Source organism: Miniopterus schreibersii (genome assembly GCF_964146895.1).
Source record: "Miniopterus schreibersii genome assembly, chromosome: 15".
Classification (NCBI taxonomy): domain Eukaryota; kingdom Metazoa; phylum Chordata; class Mammalia; order Chiroptera; family Miniopteridae; genus Miniopterus; species Miniopterus schreibersii.
Genome location: NC_138115.1, coordinates 47691801 through 47719685, shown reverse-complemented (window position 1 = coordinate 47719685; position 27885 = coordinate 47691801). Strand labels below are relative to the sequence as shown.

Genomic DNA, 27885 nt, shown 5'->3' with positions numbered 1-27885 from the left:
CCTGTTGTGACTACCACAGTAAAATTTATTCTGTAAAATAATGATGTACATTGTGCATAATTTAGCAAAGATTAAATACTGTAATCGATTTAAAAAAACATTGAGCACCTACTGTATTTTCAGGAGTTTGAGGACTGGTTTTCCCCACTAGCTCCATCTTCACAAAGTAGATATGCTACAGCCCGAGGTAAAATTCAATTTTTAAAAAGAATTATGACAGTATTTTTCAAATAAATCAATCAGTAGGAACACAAGTTCCACTTGACATCTGGGCACATCTTTTTCCTGAATCACTTGGCACATTCATAGCCAGAAACCCCACTAAGTGAACCTAGAAACTTCCCTCCAAGGGCTGGGACCAGGCTTCCCACACAGGAGCCTCCTGTGCAAGTGAAAGCTGTCATTTGTCCAGCAAAGAAGATCTAAGGGACACGGGAGAGTCTGTCAAACAAAGATACGAACTATTACCCAAGTCATCTGTACCACGTGTTTGAACCTGGCCACCTAAAATACTAACTAAAACGTAAAGGCTATTTTTGTTCTAACAGTAGAGAAATCTGACATGCCTTGGTGCTCATGTTACTTTCTCACTAACCTACTTAATCTGACAAGTGAGACAAACTCACTGGGAACCTATCTGTTGTGCTTCAGTGTAATCTGCATACTCTGACTATTCTTTTGTAGGGAGATCACGCTGAAAACAACATTCGGTTTTTTTGGCAGTTAATCAAGAGTGATACAACCTTACTTCTACCAACTAGAAATTTCCTAATTAACCATTTAAAAAATGCAACAGTCGAAAGCATTACATCATTATTTGCTCTCGGTTACTGTTTTTATTTACATAACCAACATTAGCAAACCTAACCCAAACATGCCTCGGTGGTGATAGTCCTGTTCCGTTTTCTCCTTTGAAGGGTCTTCTCAGCAGCCAGTTACCACGTGGAGCTTTTTCACAGTTTCCAAAGAGGTTTTTCTCATTTTAAAACAGCAAAAAAGTACTAAATCCAATGGCAGTTATTGTTAAATAGTTTAACCAACCTTATAGAATTTTAGTACAACTTAAAGCATGTAAATTATTTAATCAACACAAAACTCTTAAAAAACACCAAACAAACCCAAGTGCTAGCTCATCTCTGGTGCTATGAGACGTAACAGCACTACCTGTTTTTATATTTAGTGGTAAAAACTAATCCAGTTTTAGCACCGATCTACAAGATTAGATATTAATGAGAGTGTATGATTTGGCTTATTGGAAGGTAACAGTCTTACTATCCCCTCGGAGAGGAAATCAGCTCCTTTTGCTGCATCCTAGCTCATGGAGCAGACTAGGATTAAGGTGAGGAAGGACAGCTGTTAGGGCTTTCCAGTACTGGATCACTTAAGTGTTAATGCTGTGCCCTGCTGACGTAAAATTGCATCACACGTAACAGATCCCAGGAGTTATACTGTTGCAGATATATCAGGATGGATCACATTTAAAATGCTAACCATGGCTTTGCAGCCTTAAATAGACAACAGGAAAATTAATGCTAGTGATCAATTCCTATTCTTTTTAACCAAAATGCTGTCTCATCACTCCATTTCAAAAGTGAAGCATTCTAAAAAGGTGACACATTTTTACAGAAACACACTGAATTTTGATGCATTATATATCAGTTATTAGACATGGTAAATACAAGCAGACAAAAAAAAAAACAAAGTGCACTTTTACAGTATATAAAATATATGTTCAGAAATCACTTTTTTAAATAGGCAATACAGACTGAAATATAAAAAGTACCTGACATAGCAAAGTTAGATAGAAATGAAAACAATTTCAGTTGAAAAATTACCATTTTTCAGTACAGCAGAGGGACAAACCACCTTTTATTAAAGCTATTAGATTCGGAGGCTCTTGCATATTGACTTTGGTAGGAGAAAGGACAGGCATTCTTCTAGAAGGCACTAACTGGTTTAAGTGTGCAAGCAGCTTCCTAGAGAAAACATGTGCAAAGTACAGTCAAGAAGCCCGCCTGGCTCTTCAGCTGAACCCCTTACTCTTCTGTGGACAGATTACTGCTGAGGAACTGCACCAGTCAGCATGCTCTCCCTGTCCCCGCCATGGTGCTCAGTCCACAGTGTCACAGATCTCTTTCACTTTGTGGTTGAAGTCTTCGGGCTGATCTGCATACACATAATGCCCTGCCCCAAGGATGGCCTGGGAAAGGACAAGCAGTCAGGTGGTCAGCAAGTAAAAGCATTTACGAAAATGATGACATAAGCAGACACTTTGCGATGAAAGTGAGACAGCTGTATGTAAATGAAACATAGAAGGCTAAGCACCATTCTCCTATGGCTGTTAGCTATGATACAGGGTGGGGAGAATTAGGGTTAGTCAGCAATGCGCATGGAAAACAACAATCAATAATAATACAAGGATCAACTGTGTTTCGTGTACTCACTACCGTAAACCTACTTTGCCCTACCCTGTATATTTCTATCAATAAAGACTGAGAGAATAAAGAGAAAAATCGATTGAAATTTGTTAAAATTTTAACATGCAAAAAAATAAACTATTCCAAATCGGCCACTAATGAAGGGCCAGCAGATAAACTGAACCACGTGAGAATGTGCTGCCTTGTGAGGTAGGAGCTGGTCAAGGTGCTACTGGACCTGTCCCTCTTTCGGTCTCTCCCACCTCAAAAACGCTATGGCTTCAGGAACAGGCAAGGCCCTTACGAAAGACAATCCACCATCTGGACATGAATACTTGTGTGGGTCCAACCCAACCCGCATCACAGTGATCTCAGGTCTTGGACAGAGACTATAGCGTTGAGCTCAGGTGTGAAAGCACGGGGTAGCCTGGAATCTCACTGAAGGCAAAGATGATAGAACAGATTCACCTACAGCTGAAAACACAAATAAGCCACCCACTTACTATCGTCTTCACGTATGAATGTGGTCGTAACGACTGGATGCTGGTGCCGGAATTGCCGTCTATGCAGGACCGGGCACCATAGATCACCGAGACTGGAATGTGAGGGTCCATCTTGCCGATTCGCTGGAGCATTGGCCTTTTTGCCCATCCATAAGGGATAGTCATATTTTTGAACGCTGTCTCACCACTTGAAGGGAAAGAAGAAAATCACATGGGTGACTTCTGGAGAGCAGCATGCATCACACTTCCACCTCTATCAAAACAGACTCACAGTAAGCTTCTGCCCCACTTAAGAAAAAACCTCAATTAAATAGAAGTCAATTTACTAGAATGTGTATGAAACAACCCACAGAGGATACATACTTCTGTATACGTCCCACAGAAGATATGTGCTTTGTCAAATAAATAAGAATGTTCAAACTCTAGTTAATTAAAAAAAGTCATCACCTTCTAAAGCAAAACATGCAGCCCTAACTCCGTCACCAAATGATTACATTTCCTATGGGGATAGTTAAAATACACTTTTCACTCTAACTTATTTCAAATGTAGAAGCTTTTCCACAGGTTCATGGCACCAGCTTTTTACAGGCAATGGCAAAGCCTATACACCAAGATAAGAAGAAATTCACATTAAGCAATTTTTGTGTATTGTTTATATTTTTAATTTTCTGCATATTACGACATTTGACCTCTTAAAACCTTTCTGGCTGACAGAGGCTGTGCCTCCCGGAGGGAGCTATTTCTTAGAGATGGCCAGGGACTCAAGGGGAACATGCCTTTGATATGCAAACGAAGCGATCAGAGCCCTGCCTCTGCCTCTGGGAACAGAACCTGTGGGCCAACAGAAATGTTCCTCTGCCTTACTCATCCCAGGACCAGCTACCAGGCATCTACAGACTACCCCTGTATCTTCAAGCACACCAAAATTATTCAATCAGCCCGTCCCAAACTGCTCACTCTGCCCTGCCCTGCCCTGCCTTTCCTGAAGAGCCCCATACAGGCTCTGACCTAGACTTCCCTCCTTTGCTTCTGTTTTCTGCCACCTGACCAAACCCTGGCACTGCTTCATGACCCCTTGGAAGTGAGTATAAAGAGCTGGTTTCCTTGAGCCTCTCCTGTGTCTTCTCTTGCAGCCACGCCTGGCTGAGTGACCATCACACCATTTTGCAAACTCCCAGGTCAGGTCGGTGTTGCTGTTATTTCTGCTATCACAGTACCAGGCATTCTTTTGAATTGCCTTTTATGAAGACTTTAAGTTCCACCATAAGCAAGGCTACCCAGGCACAAGTAACCACAAAAAGGGAGTAAATGAGGAATAAAACACTAAGACCGTGTAGGAAAACACCTGAGGCACCTGGGCAGATGGCTAAAAACTAGGAACGCATCAATCCTTCCACCAGACCTGACTGCCCAGTCACTAAACAGTCTCCTGAGGACCCCAAACCTCTCCAGCCTCCCTCTAACGTAGTGATTAAAGACGGAGGCCACGGCTACGCTTCAACAGCCTCCATAACCTCAATCAACCTTTAGTGAAGCAGCTGTACATATTTGCTGCCAAGAGGGAGGGAGGGAAAAAAGTGAGGGAGACTGTCCCTGCTTCCAGCCTTTCACCCAAGTTTCAGTCTTAGAAGGACGAGGCACCACCACTTCTGTTTTAAAGTGAGGGCCATGGTCCACCTACACCAGAATCATCTGAAGCATCTGTTAACCACACAGCCCAGAAATGCTAAGTCAGACTCTTGGAAACAGGGCTTGGGAATCACATTTTTGACAAGCTCCCCTAATGCTGGTACACAAGTGAGCCTGAGGCCTGGGGCCTCACCTTCACTGATCCCTTCCGGATCCTCAGCCCAGCAACTCTAGGGTCTTGTCTTTCAGGCACCTCCTAGCTCCCCACCATCTTCAGGCTCTGTTTTCTCTACTGGATCCTGGCACCCAATGTCAATATTTTTTAAGTCTTTTTTTTAAAAAAAATATCTTTATTGATTTCAGAGAGAGGAAGGGAGAGGGAGAGAGAGAGAGAGAAACATCAATGATGAGAGAGTCATTGATCGGCTGCCTCCTGCACGCCCCCAACTGGGGATCGAGCCCACAACCCGGGCATGTGCCCTGACCAGGAATCGAACCCCGACTGCCTGGATCCTAGGTCGATGCTCAACCGCTGAGCCGTGCCCGGCCGGGCTTTTTTTTTTTTTAAAGAAACATGTTTATTTAGCCCTCTTGCTCCCTCTGGCTACCATGCTCTCTCCTCCTCGTAATTACTGTCAAATACAAGCAGAATCCCTCTCCCCTTCCTCCCACCCCCACTGCAGACATTAAGAGCTGCTTGGTAATGAGAGGGGCAATCATCAAATGAACTTGAAAAAAGCTGCACAGCATCTCCCTGCATTTGGGAGATTAATACTCTTGGCAGAGCAGATGGTTCTAAGAAAATCCATGGTACAGAAAACCATTTACTTGTTTAATCCAGTCCCCCTTTTTGGGAGAACGTTCCTCCTCAGCTTGGGAATGCGGTTTTATTTGAAATCTTTCTCTCTCGACTCTTAACTGCCTCCTAGAGATGCCTGAGACCAAGACTTCCTCATGTGATCCGTCAGCACTTTAGGGGAAGAAAATACGTCTTGCTTTTCAATCTCCCATCAGAATCCAGTACAGTGTTTTACACAGAAAGTGCTCCAAGAATATATGAGTAAATTAAGAATTAGTCATTTAACTACTGATAAAATCTCCTATTCACATATTTCCAAAAAAGCTAAGTCTAAAATACAAATGTAGTACATCGAGGAGATCCTTACCTCGGAGTCTGCACGTTACAGTGGTAGATGTATTCTGTCACAGTATCATCTTCGAACATTGAAGAGTACTTCCGTTTGAAATCAGGCCTCAAACGCTGTACTAGACTTAAACCTAGTTAACAGAAAATGAATGTTTTAAATAATCTGTTTGTTTTAAATTAGAATTGACTTATAGGCTACCTAATATAGAAAGTTTTAGTGTTTGCTTATGTAATAAGCACTATATGCTTACCACATAAGTATTCAAATGTATATTTTAGGTGGGAAAAAAGCATATATCCTAGAAGTTGCTCTCAAGTTCCCTAAGGAGAGCTTAAAGAAAATTAAAGTGTCCCATACTGACTTGCAGATGTGCTTTAGTTCAAAAACATGTTAGTTTTCCATGACTTGTTTTTGTAGGAAAATATTCTACTGAACATGGCAGATGAACAGAGCAGCTCATACATAAAATTAACTTGTTAACTTGAACTTCTCCCACAATATATGTATTTCTGTGAAAAAATAGAATTTCTTCTTGGAACACTTGTGGTGCTCCCTGCCAAGGCCATCCAGAGGCTCTGAGGGGCGAGGAGGGACACGGCCCCCAGAGGGAAGGGGATGGAAGCAGGCGCCATCGCCCGGGCCGGGGACGAGTCGGCCCCCTCTGCTTTCACGGCCCAAACTCTAGCAAGCTCTCACTTCTTTAGTGGTGTTCCTCCCTGTCTCTGGAAGAATTATGCAGCTCCATCAAGAATGCTTATGCTGTAGTTAATAGTCTACATTACCCGCCCCCCACGTGCAAGCAATAAACGGGAGGTGTCCCCCTTCTACCACCATCTCCTAATTTCGTTTCGTACTTTATTTTCCTATAATCGCTACCTGTGTATCTGTGATCAAGTCAAAGCCATTTACTACACAGATTCTTAGGTAGTTCAGGGGAGGAGCAGACTAAGGAGGAGTGGCTCTACTAGGAGGGGTGAAACGGTGGGGGTAGGGAAAAGGCTGCCTATGAGAGGATTGAGGGGTAGTGGTCACAATTCAATCCTGCACCTCGATTCCTGCAGTCCCACTGCTCTCCCCATCCCAAAGGGATGGCACCAGGGCAAGGAGGGGCCAGGCGTGCGCAGAGGGGAGCAGAACCTACAGTCGCCTCCGCAGTGCTTTTCCACCCCTTCATCCACCCCTCAAGCCTCTCCTCTTTTCTTGCTAATAGAACCTGACTCTTGTATATTAGGCAACAATGTGCTCAGGAAAGTAGGCCCCTCACTCCAGCCTGGGAATAAATCATGATTGCTCAGTCACAGAAACTTGTGGGGGTTTTGCTGGTGGGCAGAAACACGAGGGGAGGTCTGTTGGGATGGACCTTCCAAGAAAGCCGTTCTCCCCTGACAAAGAGCACTGTGGAGAAAAGACCATGTTCTGTGCTCTGCTTCTTTCTCACTCAGAGTGCTGCTCTGTGAGACGATGCTTCATGCCAGTGCAGCTGTGAAGATAAGGCCAGGAGATCACAGCTGCAGGCCAAACCCCAACCTCTATGAGCCAGCTACCAGAACAAAGGCTAAAACCACTTGCCTCCAGACTGCTCATTAAGGAAATAATCAAAGGCCTTATGGTTTAAACCACTTACGTAGTCAGTTACTTGCAGCTAAAAGCACTCCTAACTGATACAAGCTATCAGAGGGCAGGGCAGAGGTCCAGACGATCATAGTCTGTGACAATGAGGGAAGGACACTCTCTGAGGTGCTGAGAGTCAAATGAACTTAAACCAGAGACTAAACACTGGTACCTCAAAATATGACTGAAAACACAAATCAGGAGTCCCCCAAATCTTTGTGGAAAAGAATGATTTTATCTTCTTAACCCTCTGACAGTACAGAACGAGAAAGGAACCTGAGTGTAGTGGTGCCGCTGTCCCCATGGTCAGTCAAGTCAGGCTCCGGGACCTGTGGCTGGATATCACCTCTGCAGCTGGATAGCATCAGCCTGACAAGTGCTCTCAACTGCTCACCAATAGGTCACACAGCACTTCTCCCCAGGCCCAGGGCTGACTAACCTCATCCTCAGCAATTCCCACCTCTCGGCTTTGCTAAGTACCTGTAGTGCTGACACTACAGACTCCTCGTTGAGGAGGAGAGTCTGGTTTCACTCATTTTCACGCATGGACTGGTACTCTTTAGAGGAGAAAAAGTAAGGTTCCGTTTTGTTTTTAAGATGTTGACTAACAATGGTGATCAGTAAATACTCTACTGCTCTTCTATAAACATTCTGCTTTCCTAGGGTCTAGCTCCAAGCACTCACCAAAGGGTCCTGCAATCCTGAGGCCAGCTAAAGGGTTAAAGGGAGTCAGTGCTGCTCCCAAGGCTCTGATCCAAACTGGAATCGGTCGGTCTTGATCAGCCAGGTCCGGTCGCTCAGGGAAACCCCAAGGCTCCACTAAAATGAGATGACTAACCCTGTTAGGGAAAAAAAAGATTTAAGTTCATTTGGCAAATTCACCCTTGGAGTGTCAAGAATTAACACGATCTATAAAGTGAAAACAGAATGAACCACCTTCAAAACCTTCAGATTAAAAACAAGACTAATGGCTGAACAGGTTACACCATGTGCTTCTTACATGTAAACTTTTGAGATGATAGGATTTGAGGGTGTTATCTAAGGGTACCTGATAACTGTGTGACTATTCTTGAGAAATGGTATTTATTATTATTGTTTAAGCTACACTCTGGCAGATGACCACTCAGAAAAATTCAGTGGTTCAATCTGTCTCAAGGTTGACACTGCAGAAATGACTGAAGATTCGTACTACACTCATAAAATCACTTCAGACACCAATAGCAGTTATCTCCTACGAACCAGTCATTCTGATAACTTAAGAGGTGTTAGGACTTCAAGTGGGTTCAAGAGAACTTTAAATGAGCTTTTCCCAAACATAAGGATAATGTAAAATGAGGGATGAAAAGATCCTAGTTTTGGATCCCAGTTTGGTGAGCAGGAGCACACCTGCCCTACCCACGACATCATGCTAAACTGGCCTAGATTCTACCCTTTCCTCATTTTTTACTGTTTTGCCAGCAAATGAGTTAGTAATCAGTCTTCCGTTTTGACTGCATTTTCTCCAACAGAAAACTTCAGAGCACAGAGCTCCAGGGGCCCTTGGAGAAGTCAGTCCAATCTTTCATCCCACAGATGAGAAGGAAGCTGAGATGCACTGTGACCTGCTCCAGGACATAACGCTAGTTAATGTGGAACTAGGATTAAAATCCCCATTTCCTGACTCCAGGATACTAACAGATGCCAACAGCCATTGGGCAGAAGGCTCTCTCCTAAGGACAAGCTAAGCCACACAGAAGGAAGACACTGGTAAAGGTAAAGCCGTTCACCTTGATCCACTCTAGGCCAGTCCTAACACCATACTCCAGATTTCACAACAGCACCAAGATTTGTAACTATGAATTTATGTAGAAATGTGTGATATAAGATTATTTCTACAGACTTTGAGTGCCTTCACTCATAAAAGTTTTATGAGACTATTATTTTCTAATATTGTATGGAAGGGGGATGGAAATGAGTTTGTTTTGTTTTAATGGCAGAGACTATCTCTGGTATTTTGACTTCCTTCTAAATTCCTGTTATACAGCCCACATTGGGATCTGAGGAAGGGGGAGGGGGAGGCATGTCAGAGGTATGAGTAAAATTTATGAAACAGCCACCTAGTTGAAAGTGGCAAAGATTCATGTTAAAAAATAGTATTATTCACTATTGACTTACCCCTTAACGAGAAAAATTAACTCTATTAAAACACACTCTACCCTAAAAGATGACTAAATTGTTCTTAAAAATTTGTTATGGGATCTTGCCCAGTCTGCTCTAGGCTATCCCAGACCTGCTAACCCAAGAAGGGGGCAGACAAAGGAAAATTTGAAGGAGGGAAAGTCTAGTTTAGTGATTGTTTTAATTTTGCCTTAGTTTTGGTTTGCCTTGTTTGCTACGGATCTTGAAAGTATCATTCCCAGGTAAGAATGCCCACTTAACAAATTACGCAAAGTGTATATACTAGAGTACATGGCCTTTTTTTTTTTTTAAAGAGAGTAAATTGCTCCAATAATTGTTTGATCCTGTGTCATCAGCCTTTCTTGGTGCTTAGCACACGGTAGATGATCAGTAAACATTTGGAGCATTGTTTTCCCCATGTCTTTTCAGTCCTTGTCTAGAAGGATATACAAATTTTATAAAGTATAATCAAATAGTAAGCACAGTTGTCGTCCAGTCTGGATTTTCCTGGTCCCCCAGATGACATGAGAACATCACCATAATTCCTTATATTAATCTTGCAGGTCATTACTCACTAGTGGGTAGTAAAATCCATTTAGAGTCAGAGCCAGTCTGTTTTTTAATAAAATTATATAATGTGGAACAGAAAAATATATAACAAGCGTATCATTCCACAAAACTTTGTTTCAGACACACACACATATAATTCTTACTGAGGGTTATAGTCAAAAAGTTTGAAAACCATTTTTTAAAAATTCTGCAACAATGTCTAAACTGGAGTTATATATATCATCTGCTTCCACTACATGTAAAAAAAAAGACTTCAGAAAATAACTGTTCCTTATTTTGGGTTGTAAGTCTTTTAAATGAAATAGACTATGCAAGGCTATCACGTAAATGTTAGATAGTTACAGAAGCAAAAATAGGAAGACTCCTGGAGGAGAATTCATCCTGGACCCAGAAGTGCAGACGGAAGTGCAGACAAGGCTAGAGCGTGGAAGTGGCAAGTGGTTTCTTTCTTTCTTCAGGAAAGCCAGGCCACAACAGGCTGTGTCTCACAGGCTGTTAGAACCTTGCTGTAGACCAAGTTCCCAGGCTATCTTCTTGCCTCCTTTCTAATGAAAAGGTCATCTCATCTGACAGCAGTTATTTGGATGTAATGCAGTATTCTCTAAATTGGTATGGTAATCCAGACCCGAACTGCTAATATTCCATAGCTGACAGCATGATGGGATTGCTTGTTCACATCCAGGATTAGAGTGGGTCTACCCAGATGCCACCTGTGAGTCACCCTATCAGACATCTTTGTTGAGCATGAGAGACTGATTCAAACTACAGGAAAAACAAAGAACCAGCAGACCAGGAACAGAAGAACAGCAGCCATCAATTTGGAAACATAAAGAGGCATCTTCCCCAGGTTAGTCACTAGAGGAGGCCTTGAGTTGGAAGACGGTGAGAGAATAATCAGACCCAGAACCAAAATGCACAAGAGAGTCCGCAGGACCTACTTATGGAACAAGGAAAGAAATAAAAAAGGACCAGAAAGAACTCGAGTCAGTGCACAAATGAGGAAGTCTCAGGATGGAGCTAGGCCCAGGTATTTCACATTGTGTCCAAGCCACTGGGGGGAGAATGCGGCAGGTCCAGAGCACAACAAACTAAATACCTCCAACTTCAGATCAAGCAGAACAGCCTTTCTTCTCAAGAAAGACTGAGAAGAACTGCTCAGCCCAGGCCTGCAGAGTCAGAAGACAGAGCCAGGCAAGGTCAAAAGGTCAGATGATCTGAAAACCTTAGTGGCGAAGTAAAGACCAGTTGTACCCTACTCTGTTGTAACTTGGAATGGATCTCTTAGCGAAACACTTTCTAAGTTAATAAAAGTTTCTTAGTGTCCTTTTCTTTAGTTTATAACAAATACGTGAAAGGTGGGTAAGAGACATTTAGAGTAGAGAGATAGTTCCATACTTGCTTAGCTGATACTAGTAAAAGATAAAATGAAGCATATTAAAAATTTTAAGAGTTTATGTGAGCAAAAACTGGTTTGAATCAAGCAGCACCAAACCAGAGGTAGGTAGGTAGGAGTGCTCCACTGAGACAGAGGAAAGACTGGCTGCTTGTGATTCATAGCCCTTAGGTTTTGATTTCCTCACCTTGAGACATTTTCAGGCTTAAATTCTGGTTTGCTTATGTGAGCCATGGCATTAAAGCCACCAGTCTAGTGGCCTTGTTTCATACACTTAACACTGGACACCCACTATATGCCAAGCACAGGGTTCCGAGTGAACTTCATTCATGATTTGGGATATCTGAAAATCTGGAGAACCTCATTATTTTGAAATTAAGTTGTATTTAATAATTTAAGTTATGCAGTTAAAAATATAGGCTTGACTACCCAACACATTCTATGGAGTTCACTCCACATTTAGTAGCAATCAGCCAATTTAAACATGCTAATTATTTCAAGCATTCTCATATTCATCTATTGCTAATATTTGGTGGTTCTGGATCCTGACACTTTAGTTTTAGTACTTTAATTTTATTTCTAGTATTAGGCACAAACAGTCAAAAATCATTTTCTATTAATGTAGTCAGTCCAAGGCAGAGATCACTGGCTTTGTTTTAGATACTTGTTTTGTCAACCATGTCATTCAAAATATGTTGCTATTCCTTTTTATATGTGATTTTAAAGTGCTCATTCCCTTCTGAATTAATGAAACCCCTTATTTCTTTAAATATTTCACAACTGCAAATGAAAATCTCCCCAACTAATCTAAATAGCAGATAGCCACGGCCACGAAGGGTCAGGATTCTAAGACTTAGGCGTTTCATAACCAGAGTCTGGTCAAGAGACCCATGTTATACCTCCAAGGGATAACACCGCAAGACAGACATAATAAACATCCCTTACGAAACAAAGGAAGCCCAACCTCCACAAAGAGCCCTGTTGTCTTACACTAGGAAAGAATCCACTTCCTTCTCTCAGTGGCAAATGTGTGTCACTGAGAATAGGACATAATTAAAGGCAGTAACCCCAAACAGCCAACCAGGAGAAGAAAATTTTCTTTCTTTTGAAACTATCAGTCTGCCAGTTGAAAAAACTATTACTGTCTAGCCCAAACAGTACCATAAACTCTCCATAAAAGTCAAGTGTAAATGCTGAAGTTCAGATAAAGAATCTGTAGAGAAAAAGTTGGCTGTTCCAGAGGAAGAAAACCTCAGGTACATGGGGCTGCTGCTCCACATGTCAAATTCTGTGTCCACAGCACACCTGGAGTAGACAATGGGCAGCCTCCCAGGTGCATTTATAAATGCACTCTGAAAATGACTGTCGTCCAATGTCTCATTCACAGGCCTCAATGTCACAGTTGGTTGCAATTTGGATTTAAAAATTAGTCCAATGGAACAATAACTGGCTACACAAAAATGCTGATATGTCTTGTTTCTTTCCAAAAGATGAACAAAAATGAGCTTTTCTTCTATTTTTCTTTTAGCACTCTAATGTGACTTCCCCTCAGAGAAGTAACATAAATAACAGGAAATAGCATAAGAAAATCAGGTAGAGAAAATACAAAGATTCTGAAGCAAACACTCATTAATTCAATGACTATAAAAGTAATTCTATGACAATAAAGGCTAGGGCACAGTATAATCAAAAGCCCTGTAAGATACACTATGCAGGTGTATTTTCTGCAGGTTAGTGGAAACTAGAGCTTAGGGGATAAGTGACTTTGCTCTCAGCTAAAAGACAGCACTAGTCCTCCTAATTCCTAACCTCATGGTTTCCTGCTGCAGCTTATTACCCTGGGAAACCTGCTGGGTCCATAGGTCTAATGATAACAGTGGCAGTAAGCAGGGCCACAACAGTTTTTATTTGTGGCTTCAACTGTACATATTCTAAGTTTAACAAGTAGTCCTTTCTTAAGCCTTCTATAAATGTGTAGCATGTATAATAGGAAAATCTGGCATCATTAGTTCAGCTACTAAACTGACCATCAGTTGTGACTATTTGGTGTATAGGGTCCTTTAAGAGAATCTATCTTGTGAGGCTCAGATACCAGCAACTACCAAAGATGAGAACGAGAGACCAGCACAAGGGTGCTTCTCTTCTGTCCCCGCCACTTACCTTGATGGGTACTTCAGTGAGTAAGCAGCAGCCAAGAATCCACCCAGGTTGTGTCCAAGCAAGATCACTTTGTCCAGTCCGAGAGCACACCTCCACTCTTCAATGGATTCCACAAACTGATTCTCCACTTCCTCCGCATCATTGTCAAACATGGGTCTACTACTTCGTCCAAAGCCCAAAAGGTCAAAAGCATAGACGGGTCTATTGGTGCAAAGATCTTCAAAATTCAGTGCCCAGAGTCCAAGGCCGCCTCCAAATCCATGGAGGAGAACAAGTGGAGTCTTATTTGAAATATTGTGAGAGAACTTCAGTGTCCATATTTTATTTCCATTAGATATACGAACAGCTTCTTTTTTATATATGCTGGGGACACCTAATAAAAACATGAAAGAGAAATTCTGCTTAGCTTCACTACCTCTGAGAAGGGGAGTATTCTCAGAGAATATGAAACTAATCTGAAATTCACTTACATTATCAACTGAACAATTATACACTTTAAACGCCCCCTTACTTGTTTGTGAGATTCACCTGCAGTGGACAAATACTGGGGAGTTGGGAGTTTCTGCCCTTTAACTAATAATCTTAACAAAAACAGGAAACACAGCATTCATTCAGAGTATTAACAGAGTCCATGTGCCCAAGTAGGGGGAAATGCCACCAGGCTAGAAAGGAGATGATCCAGCTTTACAGTGCCAAACCAAATCACATCAGCACTGAGAACACGGATGTCTGCATATTCCCATAAAAACCATCTGTGATCTCTGTTAGAGAATCCCCCCTTCCGTACGAGCCACCTGCTTTCATGTCTGATATTGGACTAGGGGCAAATTCTCAGTCCTATTTGCACCCCTAGAACCAAGCAGTAGGGAATCAATATATTAGTTAAGTGCATGAATTGGGCATCTAGTACCCTTTCTTATCTCCTGACAAAAATTTTTGCTCTGTTTTGTTTTTGAACCTTTAATGAGGAAAAATAATACTGAGCTCAAGGACACTGTTTAGTATGTCATTGGATCAAGGGTTGGGGATACACAAGACAGAACTAGCAAACAGGACATACACAAACAAAGATACACATGATTACAGAATGGAAAACTGATGCCTGGCATGGTTAGGTCTCGCTTTCCTCATCAGTCAGCAGCATGCTGGGGAATCTCCAGCTGATGGGAAGCAGATATGCAGACTCTGGGCATTGCTGGGGTGCCCTCCAACACATCCACCTCCAGCAGCACCTGGTATATCTTCCTCAGAAATTTCTCATCATGCTCAGACCCATGGGACAGCCCTTTAGGCACCTCAACCAGATGCAAGGTATCAGCACCTTGAAGGGCCAACCACTCCACCTTTGGCATAATATGTGCCATGAACACAAAGTCAGGGTTGAGCTCCACAGGGCTGATGAGGACCTAGGTAGCCTGGAGGCACAGGGGAAGCCACAAGACTCCCTCTCCACCCTGCACATGTGAGCTCAGCAGCTTGTAAGAGCTTTTTTTTAAAATAAACCTCAATGACATCTTTCCCAGCTTTGCAGAGAACAAAGCATACAAAGTGAATAGAAATTTATCTGCATGTTGCAAATTCATTTATGATGACTAACTGTCCCCTCCTATGGCTATATCCAGCCATGACGACTTACTCCTGAATCACTGGAATGCACAGGCAAGAAAATTCATTTGTGGTAGACAGGATGAAAAACATACATGACACACACACACCTGCACATATGTACACAACCACTCATGTGAACTGCACCACTTAATCCATGCCTCTAAATTGTACCAGCAGACAAAACTATACCACAAACACTACTGCTTAAAAGTATACCCGCGAATACCTGGGAACACCCTGACAATGCAAGTCTGGGTGAATTTCACGTCCATAAGAAACAGACAAAAAGGCTTCCACATCATTACAAACGTAGAATTAAAGAATCCCAGAATACTAGAATGGAAAGGAATTTTAAGGACCATCCCCTCTTGTTTTATAAAGGTAAGCATCAGGAAGCAGAGAAAAATGACTTGCCCAGTAAATCTTCTATTATGAAACTGTTTTGACCTCAAAGATCTCCTAAAGGATCTACAAAGATCTCCCTTTTAGGAGATCATGAGGTCAAAACTATTTTCATAACAATAATAAGAACTTTATTTGCCTTTTCACTCTTATTCTCTGATGGGTATACAGTGGAGTTTCCCAGAAATCACAAAATGTGATTACCAACCGTCTAAATGCAAAAGCAGATATGAGAATCCAGATGCTTTATATTAAACCAGACAGTAAAGATATCTGCAAGCATGTAAACGATACTACACTTCTTACTACATTTCTGTTTGGAAAGTAGTCATTTTTAAAAAATATGCTATTTATTTTAACCTGTAATGGGTTTATTACTATTATTTTAAAATAAATTAATAAATTAACATATTTTAAATTATTCAGTGTTCATTTCTAATATCATAAATGATAGCCATAAACAAAGCTCCTTAGGGTCCTTACTATTTTAAGAGTATACCAGACACACAAGACCAAAAAGTTTGAAAGCCTCTGTCCCCCACATTTAGGCACTTGCTGATGACATGGAGAAGTCATGTTAGTTGTTTTGTCCAACAACTCACACACCACAAAATCTTAAGTTTCAGGACAATGTGAACATTGGACCTATTTTAGCAGACGGCTCATTTAACTCATAAGAAGAAAACCTTACATTTTAAAATTTTCTCTTCAGCTTCTTTAAGGTGTGATGTAGACGTAGGGCACCATGTGGGAAGCCAACCAGTTAGCCATCCTGACCTAGAGCACCAAAACAAAATACAAAGAGGTGAGGTAATGTTCTTCTCAACTCCTGACTTATACACAGAGAAGGAAAGCAGAACAGGAAACACTGTTTGTGTGAGGGTAAAGCTATCTATGTGACAAAATTCACCTAATAGGTACAAAGCATTGTGGTCAAGTACTGGGATACAGACATTCAACTTCAGCCTGTGAACCTACAAGCAGGTATCAAAGTCCATCTAGCTTATCTTTGTGGATAGTCAGATTACAAATAATTAAGCAGAGATTAAAAATGGGCAGAACAAGAAAAGATAAACCCTGGCCTGGTAGCTAAGCTGGTGAGAGCATTGTTCTGATAAGCCAAGGTTGTGAGTTCAATCCAGGTTAAATGCATAAATACGTGGAACAACAAATCGATGTTTCTCTCCCTCTCTCTCAAAATAAATAAATAAAAATTTTTTAAAAATACTTAAAAAAAAAAAGACAAAAAAGTCATTCCCCTACCCCATTCATTGCAAGATGTCTTCTTATCAGGATGGAAGTGCACAAAAGTCAGTGACCATGAGCAGGTTCATTTCCATGGTAGGTTCACAGCAGGTAAAAAAGGTACCTGCTATGAAGGTTGAGAGAAGAGAAGCCTTATTAAAACATGAGGCTGTTTTTATAATAAGACTTTGAATCTCACAGTGAAGAGTAGAACGTTAAAGGATTTCCTGTCTGTACTCCTTCCTTTTTGGCAGGGGTGGGGGAGGTGGAGTAAACCTATAGGTGGCCTATAACGGCAAATTCCAGAAAACCCCTCTCAATCCAGCTGAAATGATAATGAAAGTTATAGGCTCATAGCTTTAAGTCCAGAAGAAGAGGGATTTCAGGACTAAGCCTGGCTCCATTTCTCTGTAATCCTCTCTTCTGTGCCCTTCCCAGGGACTGGCCCATGTACAATCTGCCTAGTTAACTTTAGCAGAAAAGCTTTGGGTTCCAGCAAACAGTCAATGAAAAGAATGACCCAGGCATCTGGCAGGAGACCGCTGAACAAAGGGAGAAAGGAAGCAGGCCTGAGACAACAGGTGAGGAAAGAAGTGCGGGCACCGGAACCGGAACTGAGAGGATGAGCCTTCAACTCCTGCCCTGGTTATAAGCAGAAGTTGCTTTTGACTTGATCTTCATAGATGAGCAGGATGATTCCAAAGGTGGAGCAGTAGTTCAAGCACTTCCAGTGAAGGAAAAGGCACCTGAGTCCACGTACACAGGAAGTGCATAATGCATGCTCTAACAAGTGCACTGGTTGTTTCCAAAGGCTGCTGTAACAAATTGCAACAAACCTGATGGCTTAAAACAACAGAAATTTATTCTATCACAGTTTGGGAGACCGATATCACTAGGCTAAATTAAGGGGTCAGTGGGGGCCATGTTCCCAGTAGAGGCTCCAGGGGAAAATTCATTCCTTGCCTCTTTTGAGTTCTGGCGGCTGCTGGTATCCCTTACCCGTGGCAGGGTCACTACAGTTCATCACCACATTGCCTGCTCCTTCCTGTGTAGTCTTCTCCCCTTCTGCCTGCCTATATTCTCCCTCTGCCTTTCACTTAGAAGAACACTAGTGAATGCATTTAGGGCCCACTCAGATAATCCAAGGCCATCTCACAATTTTAACTGAATCAGTTAAGTTAAAAGTCTGCAAAGTCTTTGCCATATAAAGAAACATTTACAGGTTCCAAGGATTAGGACATACCTTTGGAGACCATTATCTTTGAGGACCACTACCACAAATAGCATGGAGTGTGTCCCAAGATAAAATATGTAGAAACATTCAATAAATGGTAGTTGACATTATACTGATGACAATAATAATAATTCACTAAAATTATGTGGCATTAATTAGGAAATAATTCCTAAAATAGAGTTTTAGCTAAGGGCCACGGGAGTTCAAAGACAGGAACTGACAAAGACCTGTCATTCTGCATCACTCCTCACCTCAAAGTTAGGGCTACTTCCCTCTAGCTGATCTATTATGGGAGACTCAGTCTTACACTTGACACTCCTGTATCATTTTTGCCAGTTTTTACTCTTTCTATTCCCTAGTCAAACAATATTCCCTGTCCTCTTGCTTCTTGGTTCTGAACATCCTTGGAATGTGCATCTCCCCTGCCTTTCACGATTCATTACACCTCTCACCAATCTCAGATTAGATTTCATTTCCCCAAACAGGACTAGATCAAGGTGGCAGGATGGCACCTTATACTCAAACTTTATTTTCTTACTTCCCGAACTGTTTTATAAAGTTCTTATTTATTCATCAGTATAAATACAGTATTACCCAACTTAATATCCTTGATGGTAACGACTCTGTGCTCATGACTGTTTTCTCAATTTCTATTCCAATACCAGGCATATTGATATACATTGATGATATGAATGAGAAAAGTTATTGCTTCATCTGAAATGAACTGGTTGCAATGAATTACAAGAGAATCATTTCAGTAACAAGGTAATTTTCTGGGATGATAAGGAAGTTCTCTATTTTAAGAGGTGACTGAATGACAGAAGTATGTGTATGTCAAAATTCAACACGTGAACACTTACAACCTTAGCAGTTCATAAATCAAATTTTACACCAAAAAAGTAAAACAGGCTGGATTTGATAACTGGTTGGGTATAAAGTTGTAACAGAGGCTTTCTAGGTTTCTGTCTTAGCTGCTACTAATAACGTCACAGAACACATGAGTAAGAATAGGTGTGAGTAGAGAAGTGTGCTAAGTTTAAATATACTTTTAAAAACTCCACTTTTGGATGGGGTGACCCAGCATCCAGCTTTTTCTAAGCTCTGCAGGCTCATCCTCCTGCATTCCCCTTCCCCATGTAATTCCTCTGGGCATTATGTGTAACAGGCAGTCAGTAAACGTTTGCTGAGTGATTAAGTCCCTCACAATGTAGGTTACTCTCAGCCCAAGTTATCCCCTTATTTCATAGATGTGAAAACTGAGGTTTAGGAGTGTTAAGCACCAGGCAGGTTCAAGAGTATACAGCTAGCAAGTTAAGTGGCACAAGTCACTTTTCTCAGGTGATGACCTTCCTTAAACTGTATGAGTTCCCATTATCTACAGGGTAAGTCACATTCCTTAGACCTGCACAGAAGATACATTATAGCCTGTATTATAATGAGGCTCTCTAATGTTTTCTGCTGCTAGTGTCAAACCTTTTGCACTGACAGGATAAGATGATAAGACTCTAGGCACCCCCCACAAGCATTCCATGTAACTAATCATCAAAGGATAAACTAATGTAAAACATTATTAATATTAGCCTTCTTGGAAATACATACACCTATTTACAAATTATCAACGAAAACCAATTTAAGGCTTCAGCAATGAACTTGTCAGTTTATTCAACAATTTTTCAATTGTTGGAAAAAAGCAGTTAACAAACAGTTAAAAGAATCTCATGATCCTTAGAGCTTAAAGAATTTAAAGTAACCATTACTGAGCGGACGCTCTTTTGTCCTTGCCCAGGAATGGCCATAAAGTTCCACGTGTGTTCACAAAAATATGAGCTAGTACCGAGAACTTAAATTACAACTCAGCCTCACTACTTTTCTGAAATATCCCTCAAATCAAACACAGTTCTTTGCCAGAGAGAATCAGAGGTCAGTACAGAAAAAAAGAAAATTCAAGTGAAATGAACTATAATCTACTATTACTCCAATTGACGTCATAGACATGTTGGGGAAAAGAAAACACAAATGCAATCTTTGTTTCAGTCGTAAGAAAAGAATTACAGTCTTTGAATTCCTACAATGTACAAGGAACCAGAGTTTAAAATGTTATATACCAGGAATTATGTCTACATCTCCTCATAAATCCAACTTTCAAAGGACAGGATGTCTTGCCCATGCATTCTGTCTCCTAGTGATGGGCTTAACTCAAAGAGAAGAGACAAAATAATATTTTTATGTTTGCCAAGTCTAGTGCATGACATTAAAAATTAGGTCTTTTCAACCACAAGAGACCCACTAACACTCTTCATGTTTTCACAACCTTTTCATCAAAGCAGATAATTTTTTTAAGTGGAGTTTTAAAAGTATATTTAAACTTAAAAAAAAATCTATATTTAACAAAACATAGTACAATATTTTATTTTCACTCACAATGGAACTGTATAATACCTCTCTTCCCCTACGTCCTGATGTTTCTGTCTAATCAGTTTCACCATAACCAGATTTTACAGAAACTGTCTTCTACTTCCTAGAAATAATCTACAGGGTTGAGCACCAGCACTAATGAGCTCAAAGGCACATTTCTCAAGGGTGAAAGGCAGGGGTCTATCTTTTCCATCCTTTCGCTGATCACCCTTCGTTCACAAGTTCCCACCCCTTAGCTTGCCACCTCTATTGCTCTCAACACCTGTCCAACCTCACCTCCTGTCTTTGGGGTAACTTAACCTCATCCTCAAAGATACTCTCTGCCCCTTCCACATGATCTCCTATGTCAGTGTTGTTCTGCATTTCTAGTGTAGGACTAGAACTAAGGACATGATACTGTAACTAAGGACACAAGACTGAAGCTTGTCAGATATCCAGCCATTCTTCTGAGGTCACAAAATCAAAAGTAAAAATTAAATTCATGTGGCTCACTTATAAAAGAGTGAACAAAATACCAAGATGCCTCCTCACAGCTTTGGAAAATAAATAGAAAAGCAAAGTTTAACTTCCTTATTTTATTTAAGCAGATAATCAATAAACACCATCATCTACTGTTAAGGCTCTGATTTCAGAAGTGACCCAAGTGTCAAGCACAATATAAAGAAAAGTCATTCACTGGGCAAAGACATTTGCAGATCATATATCTGATAAGGGGCTAATACCTAAAATACATAAAGAACTGATACAACTCAAGAACAAAGAAACCAATCAGACTGCAAATTGGGCAGAGGGCCTGAATAGTTTTCCAAAGACACAAAAATGGCCAAGAGGCACATGAATAAACATTCACTGCAACATTATTTACAATTGTCAAGATATGAAAGCAATCTAAGTGCCCACTGGTGGTTAAATGGACAAAGAAGATGTGTTTGATACAGCCAATGGACTACAACTTAGCAACAATAATAATAATGATAATAAAGAATGCTATCCTGTCATTTATAACAATATATATGAACCTTGAGGGTATTATGCTAAGTGAAATAAGTCAGAGAGAGAAAGACAAATACCATATGATATCATTTATTTGTGGAATCTAAAAAACAAAACAAAGCAAAACCAATCTCTTAGATACAGAGAACAGATTGGTGGCTGCCAAAGGGGAAGGAGTTGAATGAAATGAGTGAAGGGAATCAACAGGTATAAACTTCCAGTTTTAAAATAAATAAGTCATGAGAATGTAATGTACAGCATGGTGACTATAGTCAATAATACTATATTGTAAATTTTAAAGTTACTAAGAACATAAATCTTAAAAGTCCTCATGGTAAGAAAAAAAACCTTCTGTAATTATGTACATGGTGACAGATGGTAAACAGACTTAGTGTGGTGATCAATGTATATAAATGTCAAATCATTACGTTGTACACCTGAAACTAATGTTATGTTGCATGTAAATTTTACTTCAATGAAAAAAAGAAAGAAAAGATATAGGAACTATACCAATCTATGAAAACAGAAAGGTTCATCAATGTGCACCAAAAGGTTTTCTTGTTTTATAATTTCTGTAATAAATACAGGGAAGGAATCTTTCTAGTGAGCAGACTTCTAAGAAAATCTTTAAGACTACAAGATGTAGCAATTCTAAGGAAAGTCAAATAAGATGTGCTTAACATTAATAGAGTTTATTAACTTAAGAATATGATTTTAAGTATCTTAAGTTTGAGAGATAAAACAAAGTTTCCTGGTAATCCCTGTTTTGTTCTCTGAGACTGTCTAAACCTGAATTGCACAATCTCTAAATATTGTGAAACAGTGAAAGAGGTTTCAGAGTATTCTGAAGAAAATATACAGAAATCTGGCCAATTTCCACACACTCTTGGCCACTTAAATAACATTTCTAATTAGGTTATAAGTAAAGAGGATTTCATTATATTACAGTTTTATAAATGGCCTCCATCCTTATGTGGGTACTGTCAAGAGAAATTAGGTCTATTATTGCTCTCTATAAGCTACTCTAAGCACGGTATTCTATTTCATTTAGAGAAACCGTGAGGTTTTGATTTTTGTTATAAATATTCAAATTAGAGGTGCATATACACATATTCCTCTGAAATAATTCCTCACCAATGAATGATCGAAAACTTCCAAATTGGACATTGTAACACTTGGACAAATAAAACCCTTCTTTTCTGAGAACTGACTTTTTAAATCTCATTCTTGGAAAAGAGGAAAACAAAACAAACAGAGTATATCTCATATGACCATAATTTAAAGGATTAACATTCCATTTTATTTTTAAATAAATATTTAAATGATTTATCACTAACCATTAGATCAATGACAACACAGGCCCTTTAATCTATTTTAACACATAATTAACATTCTTTTAACTTTTTTTTCATTTCTAACCTGTAATTTTTAAAGACCCAGAGTTGGAGAATCAGTGTTTTAGACATAGCCCTGTGTTGGTAATATTCTCCCCCCAGCCGTTTCCTACCTTGTCTCACACAGTAAGCAAAGCATTGTGTAGTCAGACACAGCATCAAACATACTTTTAAAGAAAGCTGCATGTGCAATTTAGATTTGCACTGTAATTTAAATTGCTTAACAAATTCAAGTGGCATTTCATGTTAGTTCTAAAATAAGTTCATCCACTAGATAAAGAAAATTAAAAATCCCAGGTCTCAAACTGAATATTTTTTAATAAAATTATCTTTCCACATGGTTTTTTATGATTCACCATCAGGAGTGGGGAATTACAGAACCACAAGGCTAGACTGAAAACCTAACAATATGATGTTTCTGAACTGCTATTATAGATAATATAAGCCAAATCTTTAAGGACTCTTTCAGAAATGTTTATAATTTTGAAATGTATTATGCAGTGTTGTTTTCAATAAAAAATGGACGTTTCTGGGACTTGACAGTTTTTTTGTTAAGTGCTTTGTCACAGGACTGAAATCTGTATTTGCTGGTCTGTGACTGGCACTTTGGAGAACAGGCAAAACAGTGAAGCCTGGGATGGCTCATCCAAGGGGAAGAAATAGACTCATATTCTCAACCTCCCCGAAATAACTTAAATTCATGATCCTAATTGTTGTTCCTAGACAAATTCAAACGCTGAATTCTTATGAATATATCTTTTGATATTCTTTGAATATCTTAGGATGAAAAATTTAAGTCACACAGTTGCAAAACATATAATCAACTACTAGGTTTTTTTGTAATGTTTGTGCCAGCATAAATTTATTTAATTCAATAAAAATGTATTGAACTTTACTATTTATAAAGCTCCTGTAGGCTCCTACCAGACATCTGAGTAAAACAAAAGCTTTGTCCTCAATGGGCCGACAAAAAAACAACAAATAACTATACAACATGATCATGGTATCTCCCCTGCCAGGTAAGTATACAGTATAGTTACATACAAGTAAATATACTACAAAAGATGACATAAGTGCCATAAAGAAAGTTAAGGAAAAAAATGAGGACCTTTAAAGAAAGGGAGATCGCAATCTGTTTTGGATCAGAGACAACAATGTGAACTCAGCCACAAGGAAATGGAGCAACCAACGTGCTTAGGAAACAATGAGAGAGACACCAGGGCTACAGCCTTGTGCACAAGAGGAAACGTGACTCCAAAGAGAGAGAGGAACCACTCTGCCAGCAAAAGCCTTTGCAGTCAGGCTGAAGACCTATAACAAAGCCACTGTGTGTACCTGTGCTACAGACAAGACTGTCCCTCTTGGGGATGTCAAAGCAAATAATGAAATAAGCTATGTTGAGAGCACAGGAATCGAATGGGTTACTGAGGCCTGCAATACTCCAGAAATGGGAGTAAGGAGGGTCTGGACAGGTGGTTCCCAGGTGACAGTGGGAATGGAGAAGTGACGTGCTTAGAATCCACCGGACTTGGTAACAGTAACAGTTTTGGTATTCAGGGCAATGAGGGGGGAAAGGGGAACTGAAAGATAACGCCATGGTTCTGAATCTGGATGACCAGGAGAACCCTAATCAAAGTGTCCTAATAAAATCAGGGAAGTCAAAGGGAGAACTGAGCACTTTGTATCGTTTGGTTCAGGGAAAGGAGGGTGCAAATAAGATCCTGTCTGGACGTGCTCACTGGAGGAGCCAGCTGCAAACATCTGGCACATAATCGGAAACGTCACTAGGCGACTGAAGGGGGCTCCACAGGAGGGTGAGATTTTAGTTCTCATAGTGGAGATGTGTCAGGCGGGTGACTAAACAAGATGAAAAATGGAAACAAAGAGGAAGACAGAATCTTGGAGAACGACTACATTTAGAGAGTGGGAATAAGAAGGGAACCTAATACAAGTGATTATCGGTCTGAAGAGAAGCAGCAAAATGTTAAGAGCCAGAATGTCTGATACGCATTTCAAAAAGGAGTAGCCATCTTTCACGCTCCAAACACTGAAAAGGACCGAGAAAGGTTAAGTACAGAGAAAAATAAAAGCCCACTGCGATGTGGCATTGAGGAGTTCTGTGATTTTAAAGAAATCACATGGCAAAGGTTTGGGAGGTGGCAAAAGAGAGGAGTCACTGACTTTAGCAGTCTTTTAAAAGATAGAAATTCACTCTCCTATCTCCAAGAATGAAAGTCAAATTCTAATGTAAATCCTGTGGGGTGCCGGTAAATCCACTGGCGGGGAAAGAGGAAAAAATCCCTTATTTATAGCATCTGATGACTCCCATGGTGTAAATACTACCACCATGGCTGATTTTGAGCTGCTGACGGGTATCAAATTCCTGAGAATTTGGCAATGGCTGCCAGTACAAGCCAGCTACAGCACACCGGTGCGAACTACCTATTTTATAGTCTACGCTGCAAGTGAGCAATGCTGTGACAGCTTTCCTCTAAACTCAACTGACACTCATGCTCTGGGACAACCTTGCGGCAATTCACGGAAGTCTACCCTACTCTTGTTACATGTAGCTTTCTTAACTTTATTGCAACTGAAAGGGATCAGATGTTGAAAGCCAATGGCTCCCAGGCATGCCCCTCTTCACTGAGTCACCAAGGAAGAAACAAGAATCATATGTTCCAAAAACCTTCCTAAAATGTTGTATAATTGTTTCCTTTGTTAGTGTCATCTTTCCATCTAAACCTGAAATGTCTTAAGGATAGGAAACTTGATTCAAGACTTCTGTTTTTCCACAATCCACTTGGCCGTTGGGATAATTCTATTGTTGGTTAACCAAAAAATTTTTTTAAACAGAGCTCTGTGTCAATGCAAGGGTTAAATAAGTGTCAGTTAAGTAAGCTAAAGGAACAAGAACAAAATGTCCCAAAGGAGTTGCCATCCCAGTGAGGGGCAGTGGAGATACGGAGAAAGCACCTTACACTAAACCCCGACACTTAGGGGCTCCAATTCAGCCCTACTCCTTACTAGTCCCTGGGTGCTAGTAGCGGCCCAGTTGCAGGCCCAACTGAAAAATGGGAACAGCAATACCTAGCACATGGGGTCAACTTTAGGTTTAATATGAGCACATTTAGGAACACCCATCAGGAGCAGGTACTTGCTGTCCTGCTTGGTACAGTTCAGAAGGCCATATGAGTTTGGACACTGGCTGCCGCTCAAGTGTATTGCCAGGAGTACCAAGGAGGCCCACCTCTGTCGTGGCACTATGGCTAGTCAGCTGCTAAGGAATTTTTATAATCTGTCCCCAGTGACCTCCAGCCATCACCCAAAGCCACAAATTCCTTTCACGGCCAAACCCTGGACTTCCAAGCCCCCCTAAAACAGGGAGACAAAAGTGTCCACCAAAAAGCAGTCTCTAAAGAGCCAAACACATATGACAAACTATATGGAAAGAAGCAACCTGTGAGGTTCCCACTTGTGTCCACATGACAATCAGCGACTCACATGAACAAGGAAGTTCAAAAACAAACCAAAACAATGGACCCGTTTATAGCATAAAAGAAACTCATGGGAAGAACCTAGCTTCTAATATTTGGTAACTCCCCCCAGCCCTGCCCCGCCCACACCACTATTTCCAAAAGCCGTCTTCATGGTGCTCCACATTCTCTTCCATCATCCGATTATGTCTCCCGTGCAAATTTATCCAGACACCTGAAGTAGAATTGTTATCCAAATGTTACACACACGGGGGAGCACAGAAGTTTGTTTACTCTCCAATACAAATGACTAGCCTGGAGAAAGAAGGAACTAAAGTTCACATTTTAGCTAGAATTTTCCCACTTAGCTACTATTTGTCTATTGACAAGGGCATGAAGTTAGTTACAAGTAAGAAGAAGAATGTAAACTTAGTATCTCAAAAAGCTTCACATTAGACAACCGTCTTCCAACTTTCAGTTTCCAACCTACAGGGTGTCCCCCCAAAATGTATACACACTTTAACAGCTGAGAGCTCAGTTTTGAAAATGAAATGTATTTCAATAAACACTGCCTTCATAATTATTCAAACTGTGTGTATACATTTTTGGGGGACACCCAATGTATGTGTCTTCTGGGACACACACACACACACAGAAGGAGTTAAAGATTCTTCTTAACCTGCTATCCATATCGTGTTAAGTTCCTAAAAAGCACTTGTAAATTAAACGTTTTCTGAAACCCTCTCCCCTAACCCCCGTCCCGTCACGACGGGCTCCTCCTTCCCTGGACACCCCCAGTCCCGCGGCTTCTGGGGCGAATTCGGGCCGAAGGCGGCGCCGCCCCTTCCTCCAGGCTCTGGGAGCTCGGCCGGGCGGCAGCTCGGTCCGGCCCCGGGCTGGACGGAGCGCCGCGCGCACCTGGAGGCGGGAGCCGCGCTCGGAAGTGGGCAAAGCCACTCGGCCGTTTCCGGCGACTGGAGTCAGGGGCGGGGACCGCGCCGGGGCAGGACGGGGTCCGGGGTCCGAGGCCTTCGCGGCCCCGAAGGAGAGCGAGCCCCGAGGACGACGAGCCCGGGGCTGGGTGCCGGGCTACCGTCGCTACGACCCAGGGGAGACGCTGACACCACAACGCGGCGACCCCTGCGCGGGGTCAAGCGGCCTCTGGTCACCGCCGGGGTCTGACTCAGTCACCTCCCCGCGCCCTGGCTCCGACCGGCATCGGTCTGGGGCCGAGCGGGCCCGGTTTCTCCTCCGGGCGGCGCGAGGAGGCGGCCCGGCGAGTCCCCGGCGCCTCGGCCCGGCCAGCCTCGGCCCGGCCCCGCGTGAACGGCGCGCGCCCGAGCCCCACCAGTCCCGGCCGCGCTCACCTTTCGCCAATGTCCTCGTCCTCCGCCGCCATTGCCGCCGTCGCTGCGCAAGCGCCGAGCTCCGCCTCGTAGCCGGCTGACTGGCCGACTGGGCCTCTCGGCCCGCCGCCGCCCTTAAGGCCGCCGCGGCCCACGCATGCGTCGCCCGCCCACTCGCACGCCCCGG

The 27885-nt window shown here is 41.5% G+C and overlaps 1 protein-coding gene across 2 annotated transcripts; it reads right to left on the bottom strand.

Moving 5' to 3' along the window:
• ABHD5 (abhydrolase domain containing 5, lysophosphatidic acid acyltransferase) lies at nt 1–27885 on the bottom strand. 2 transcript variants are annotated; one of them, XM_081160507.1, is made up of 7 exons: nt 27720–27872; nt 16290–16375; nt 13589–13961; nt 7993–8147; nt 5716–5827; nt 2921–3107; nt 1–2200 (listed from the first exon to the last, which is right to left on the bottom strand). In XM_081160507.1, exons 1-7 carry the CDS (start codon nt 27749–27751, stop codon nt 2111–2113), a joined length of 1035 nt encoding a protein of 344 aa, XP_081016633.1. In that variant the 5' UTR covers nt 27752–27872; the 3' UTR covers nt 1–2110. The 2 variants fall into 2 exon arrangements, with proteins under 2 accessions (XP_081016633.1, XP_081016634.1); XM_081160508.1 differs by lacking the exon at nt 16290–16375 and having other exon boundaries at nt 27720–27885.

Bases quoted from the DNA above. Each gene is read 5' to 3' on its own strand.
- ABHD5 (XM_081160507.1), bottom strand. From the start codon at position 27,751: ATGGCGGCGGAGGACGAGGACATTGGCGAAAG. The intron at 8,148-13,588 runs GTAAGTGGCGGG...TTTCCCTAACAG, and splicing joins TCACTGAAGTACCCATCAAG to GGTTAGTCATCTCATTTTAG. The intron at 5,828-7,992 runs GTGAGTGCTTGG...TCTGTTAACTAG, and splicing joins CAGGATTGCAGGACCCTTTG to GTTTAAGTCTAGTACAGCGT.